This window comes from Hyposmocoma kahamanoa, unplaced genomic scaffold (assembly GCF_003589595.1).
Source record: "Hyposmocoma kahamanoa isolate Upper Pololo Valley unplaced genomic scaffold, ASM358959v1 200, whole genome shotgun sequence".
Classification (NCBI taxonomy): Eukaryota; Metazoa; Arthropoda; class Insecta; order Lepidoptera; family Cosmopterigidae; genus Hyposmocoma; species Hyposmocoma kahamanoa.
Genome location: NW_020653724.1, coordinates 1,580,786 through 1,587,766, shown reverse-complemented (window position 1 = coordinate 1,587,766; position 6,981 = coordinate 1,580,786). Strand labels below are relative to the sequence as shown.

The 6,981-nt window shown below is 35.8% G+C and overlaps 1 protein-coding gene across 1 annotated transcript in view; it reads right to left on the bottom strand.

Moving 5' to 3' along the window:
- The window catches only part of LOC113226754 (metabotropic glutamate receptor 2-like), a 68,158-nt gene extending 61,853 nt beyond the window's left edge, over positions 1 to 6,305 (bottom strand). Inside the window, exons 1-2 of the mRNA XM_026459483.1 lie at positions 6,275 to 6,305; positions 5,649 to 5,780 (exon numbers count right to left, since the gene is read on the bottom strand). Of these exons, the coding sequence (XP_026315268.1) occupies positions 5,649 to 5,780; positions 6,275 to 6,305 (163 nt within the window). The remainder of the gene's footprint in view (positions 1 to 5,648; positions 5,781 to 6,274) is intronic.
- Positions 6,306 to 6,981: the final 676 nt, after the last annotated feature.

Genomic DNA, 6,981 nt, shown 5'->3' with positions numbered 1-6,981 from the left:
GTGCGTGCGTGCGTGCGTGCGTGCGTGCGTGCGTGCGTGCGTGCGTGCGTGCGTGCGTGCGTGCGTGCGTGCGTGCGTGCGTGCGCGCGTGATTTGCGTGTTGTGGGCGTTGTGTTTGAATATGTGCCTACATAATGTGTATGTAAATATATTTAAAAACAATAATAAAATAATAATAATAATAATAATGTGAACCAAACTGCAAAACTTAATTTACAATTTAAATAAAGCATTCGGATGAAGCATAGCCTCCGTGTCCTCATACCAAAGGATAAGCAACCAGTTTACAAGCATCTTCCGACACTCATATTTATTCTGTTCATAAATTTTCAGCCTATCTTGGAGCTTATTATAAAGATAGCGTCCAAGAAAACAGAAGAACCTATGACTAAAACCAGTTTTGAGATGAATGCCAGTAGCGACTAGATGATTTCGCCACGTGGAGGCGCTATTGTAAGGTGTGATTGCATGTTGCATTAACACAAAGTGGAGAATAAACAGTTGCCTGACAGTGAGGACTTGACAAAATGTGTAAAGTTCCTTAGTAGGAAAACGATATGGCATAAAACAAGCAACCTTAAGAATTCCTCTTTGCGCACGTTCAGCAGATATGAGAAAAGATTTTGCAGCTCCTCCTATATAGAGATACAACATGTAAAACCGACTGGCCAAGTGCAAGATACACCATTTTCATAATATTAGCATCTGCTACTTGGCGAAGTTGCTTGAATATGATAATAAGTTTACGTATTCGTGCCGACAATAAGGTTATGTGAAATTTAAATTTTACATTGGAGTCAATCAGTATCCCAAGATACTTAATAGTATCTGCAGTATTTAGAAAGGTTGGGATAGTTGAATGAGGAGAAACAGGATCAACAGCAATCTGAGATGGAGCATCCCGTATAATAGCCCTGTTACGGATGGAAAAAGGTATAACTTTTGTTTTCTCTATATTTAGCGTAAGTAGGTTGTTATCCAGCCATTTCTTGACAATATTAAATCTAGACTGTGTAGTGTATCGATAGGTTTCGTCCCTATTTATACCTGTAAAAATTGTTTTTAAGGGAAATTTGAATAACACAGGTCTTCGCTAAAATTTTCAAAGATTTAAGCTTGTTGATAAATGATGTTTGTGACTCCTTCTCCTTTTTATAGATACTTATTGCAATTTTCGAATCATGCATCAAAACATAGCGGGTTTCTTAAGCAAAAAAGACTTGTTGGAAATCACATTATCAGACCTCCGTAATAACAAAAAAATAATTGATGTTCTTTGTTTGTCAGAAACAATTATTAAACGAAATAATGAAGCAAACATACATATAAGGGTTATTCTCTGGGTTCGTCTTTCTGCAGACATAATAAAAGACGAGGGGGTGTGTGTATAATGCATGACAAAAACATCGAGTCAAGACCTATAACATTCCTTTAAGATCTTGCATTGGAATTAAACTTTGAATGCTGTGGAATAGAAATTATACAACATAAATTGTTAATAATCTGCATATATAGAATCCCCGACTCAAATATTAATATATTTTTTGAAAAATTAGATTTATTGCTAGATAGACTAAAAAATAGAACGAATAAGAAAAATAAACTGACTGATGACTGGAATGTGGATACATTACATGACAATAAATTATCACGTGACCTAAAAACTTCGTTAGAAAGCTACAATTATATGCACTTACATATATACACACCGACTCGCTTAAATACTTGCATAGATCATATCGTTAGTAGTATTGCCAATGCTGTTGGAGAAACACTACCAGTCTGCAGACCACATCACGGCTCAACTTTTAACTTTTTTATTTTTAAATTACCAATTAAGCACTGGTTTGAAATGAACAGAGACTTTTGTGGACAATGTTACTAAATTTAAATTCTACTTAGAATCTTATGCCTGGTCCGAGCTTTTAGTTATGTTGATGACCTTTATGTTTAGTTTTTTCTATAATAATTTTGGTCTATTGTTTAACTTATGTTTTCCAAAGATTAAGGTGAAAATGTTTCATGATAACACGAATTTAAAATGGCTGTCAAAGTGAATTAGAAAGTCCTGTATCACTAAAAGAAAATTACATATGAACTATTACAAAAAAAAGACACGAAATAGAAAGACTCTATATAAAACCTACACTTATTTTTGAAAAGGACTATCATTACCGCTCAGAAGCATTGTAATAATAGATACATGGTCAATGCTAAAAACAAAAATAGAGCTACTTGGAACATAATAAAGAACAAACATTTGCGTGACAAACATTTTATTGAACACATTACCGTAAATAAAACTAAGATTGAAAATCCTCGAGAGATAGCATCTGAGTTTAACACTCATTGGAAATGAAACTATTTTTCCGGATTTAAATCACGTATATTTGTTTTTTCAAACAAACCGACGTTTCGGGCCCTTTACAGGTCCCATGGTCACGGTTGACAGTCAACCTACAGGTTTAAAGGTTTACGCGATTTAAATCCGGAAAAATAGTTTCATTTCCTATGTGTAACAATCGCGAAAACCTAAGAACTCGATATTTAACACTCATTTTTTTAATTTAAACTTCGGACCCGGGACAAGATAGTAACGATCTTTTTTTACCAAAGGTGCATGAGTCAAGTTTATTTTTATATTCCACTGACGAAGCAGAAATAAAAACATTAATAAAATCCCCCAACAACACAAACTCCGGTTACGATGATGTGTGCACTAAGGTTTTTAAATCGTGTGCTGAAGAACTATCGCCATTGCTGGCATATTTGGTAAACCTATCCTTCACGAAGGGTACGTTTCCGCCGCCTCTAAAAATCTCCAAAATAAAACCGCTGTTTAAGAGGGGCGAAAATGACAGTTTGGAAAACTACAGACCTATTGCACTTGTATCTGTAATATCCAAGCTTTTTGAAAGGTAATGCATAAAAGAATTACGGCTTTCCTATCAAAGTACAACATTGTTAAAATAGAGCAATTTGGATTTCAAAAGGGAAAATCTACCACACAAGCATGTTTCAGGGTAATCAAAGATATCTGAACTTTTGCAGATACGAAAGTACCTGTTTGTTCTGTTTTATTTGACATGAGTAGAGCTTTCGATTGCGTTTGCCATAGAACTACCCAAATTAGAAAGATATGGTTTTCGGGGCCAGGTGCATAACTGGATAGCAAGTCACCTTAGCAACAGAACTCAGTGTGTAGAGGTAGTGAAGTTAAATAATAATAATGAGATTGAGACCCACAGATCAGAGTTTAAAGTAAATAAATACGGTGTGCCTCAAGGAAGTATTTTAGGTCCATTGCTGCTTTTATTATATGTTAATGACCTCCCTGAAATTACAAAATATCTATGCACTCTTTTTGCAGATGACATATGAATCATTATGAAAAAGAAATAAATGACACTATATGTATTATTATTGACTGGCTTAAGAGAAATAATCTGAAAGTAAATGTTTCAAAAACAAAGCTCATACAATTTTATAATTATAATGGAAAGCCTCAGACACTCTCTGTAAGTTGTCATGAAGATGAAATTGTGGAACGCTCATCCAGCAATTTTCTCGGCATAGTCTTGGACTCTCAACTGACATGGAAACTACAGGTTGATTCAGTATATGCAAAGCTAAGTCGATTTGTATTTAGTTTACACCGTCTAACGCACATATGTGATCAAAAGACTGCCTTGAGGGCCTACCATGCGTTAGTCTACTCAAGCTTGCGGTATGGCCTCATCATCTGGGGGAACTGCGTAGAGCTAAACCGTGTATTTGCTATCCAGAAAAAATGTGTCAGGGCTATATGTAGAGTAGGTCCTCTCGAATCCTGTAGACCGCTTTTTAGAAAGCTAAATCTTCTAACGCCTCCCGCCATGTACGTATATGAGGTATGCATGTTTGTAAAAAAAACTTGGTCTTATTTACTAGGAAACGTGAAGTATGTAATTTTTTAACTAGATATCCAAACCGCTTAGCTGGCCCCTCCCATAAGACTACTTGCTTTTATAGGAATTGCTATAATATATCCATACAAATATATAATTCTATGCCTGCAGCTATCGTAGACTTACCTATAAAAATATAAAAAAAAAGTTATTTGATTTGCTATGTGATCTGTGTTTATATGATATTAAAGATTTTTTAATAATAAAAAGAAATTGACATTTATTTTGTATTTGACATTTTGTTTATATTTGTGCTGTTATTACGTCTTTGATATTATTTCATTTATGATTTTATTGCTGATTTATTGGCATTTTGACTTAATTTTGTTTAATGTCAAATCATTGCTTATTTGACAAATTATATAATTTAAATTTATGACATTATTTAACTTCAATTTATTTTAATATTTGCGTGCCAGTATCTGGTGCAACACGTGTTCTTGACATCTTGTATAATAATATCTTTTGTTACTGTGTTTGCTTGCGAATAAATATTTCATTTCATTTCATTAAAGCCGTATCACCTACATACGAGAAAATCTTACAATTATCAATTTTTTGTTTGCATATGCATATATATTTTATGTAGGTAAGGAATAGTGTAGTTTGCAATTGGTTAGTGACTACTTACAAAAGAGCCAATTTTTACGCACTTTTTAGCTGTTGTCCTCTGATACCCAAAGCCTGAATCTTAGGCAGAAGGAGAGGGATTGACACCGTATCGAAAGCTTTGGCTAAGTTCAAAAATATTCCAAGACATTTAACTCGTTCATCTAAATGCGTAACCACATGATCGACCAAGTTGTGAACTGCGCCTGCCGTAAACCTACTTCTCTGAAACCATACTGATTAATGGACAATATGTTACGAGATTCTAGAAAATGTATGAGTCTGTTGTTGAGAATTCGCTCAAGAACCTTGGAAAAAGCAGGTAGGACTGAGACTGGCGTGTAATTGTTTACTTTGCTTCGATCACCCGCCTTGTAAATAGGATGAACCAGCGCTTTTTTAAACTGGTCTAAGATTCAAATGTAGATGAGCGGAGGTATAATCAGTTTCTTTTAGCGTCTAATAAGGTTGCCAGAAATGCCATCCCAACCAGTGACACAATATGCCTTTAGCGAGTTAATAATTTGCTCAACTTCTGGTTCATCCGTTTACAGCAGAACAAAATATTCGCAGTGTACTTGCTCGTTTAACTGAGATTATATTATATTATAGATATTACGCTGGACGCTTTGTGCGAGCTTCGCACCAATATTCACGAAAAAGGTGTTCACTTCATCTATACAACTTTGCGTATTATTACCTGTGAGTGAAAGATTATTTGCTGATATTTTGGACTTACTTATATTTGTAACTCTACCAATAACTTCTCACACACGTCTACCATCACCACCAGCCCTTCTGAACTCCGATCTTTCATATTCTCTTTTTGCCCTTTTCAATCGAGCATTTAATATGAGCATCTAATAATTTCGGTATCTTTTATATGACACTAAGTATTTCATCTGCAGGCGCATTCTTAAATTTTTTGTATAAATTGTCCCTATGCCGCATGCATCTTATAAGGCCAGGAGTGATCCATGGCTTCAGTACTCTACGTCTGCGAGGAACGCTGTAGATAAATAAGTAATACACACAAAATATAAATATATTTTTATCATCTCTTTCCAGCTACTATAAGAAAATTGAACTCACCGGTGAAGTTAACTTTCCTCAGGTACCGCAGCAACTCTGCTCCACTGGCAGGCTTCATGGCATCGCACAATCCTTTGGTACCTCCGCACACTACTGCATGCATGTCCCTGTGCGCAAACAAATATTTATATACTTATGGAATAGGACTAATTGATACCGCAGATTTATCCTCAAAGACAACGGCGGAATAACAAACTAGAAATACAGCAATTGTATTATCCGTTGCGTTTAAAATGAAATCTATTGAGATTTTAGAGGCCAGGAAGCTTTGAATATTCGGGCATTTTTGAGCATGCTCTATCTTTATTAAGTTTTCTTTTCTGGAAGATGTCGTGAATAAGTCCATGGACGAGTAGCTTTGACTGCACCACCGAACAAGAGGGCGAATTGAAAGCTTTTACCTCGTATTATAATTTAAGTAGCGAGTCTGAGTATGGACTGATGCAGAATAGGGTGATAGAAGATTTTTTTGGACTCATACAGAAGTTTTTGAAGTATTCACTCCTGTACCCTTGAAACAAGTGCTAATCAGAAAACTTAGCTGCGGAGCATCCACAGAGAGATCGTGTAATGTTCCGAATAACTATACTCCATACAAAGTTGTAACATTATTACGTGTGATTTACAGCCTCTCGTGTTTACTACATTTGTATTCATGAGTCGGTTGAGGCATAAACACCTTTTATTCGAAGCTATATATTAATGTTATCTTGTGGTGATGCTACTGGATGCAAAGCTTTTGAAGCTGTAGAAGTTTAACCTTTATCTGGTTAGGTTATACTGCAAACATAAAGTGTTGTACACACCCTCCCCTTAAATAGCTTTATACTGAAATATGTTATTCAAAACTAAAAGGAAATTGTCAATTCATTCATCCATTCATTTTTGTCGCGCGATGTAATCGGTCGTGTTTAACTAAAATAATATTTTAAATACTTACATAATTGTGACCTAGCTCCACTTTATGCGGAAGCAAATTATCTGTGTCAGTACAGTACGTGTTCGTGTTGAGTAATTTATTGGAAGTAATAATGTTTCAATGCATCTTGTAAACATTAAAACAAATAATGGAAGGCAGTCCCTTTAATCGGACTGCACTAACGCGCCGCAGCCCGCCGCCAACGCCCTCGTCTCAACCCCCCGCGCCCGCAGAGTCCCTTCAGAACGAGGATCCTCCAGATGTGGTATCCACGCCTGAGATCCAGAACTGGATGAGTGCAATAGAACAATGCTTGAACGAGGTATGTGCTATTTCTACCGAAGGCAAGCTAAATTCAGACCTAAAGCTAAGAATTAGCACTTTGTGCCGAAAAGTGGTAAATGGGACGTCTCA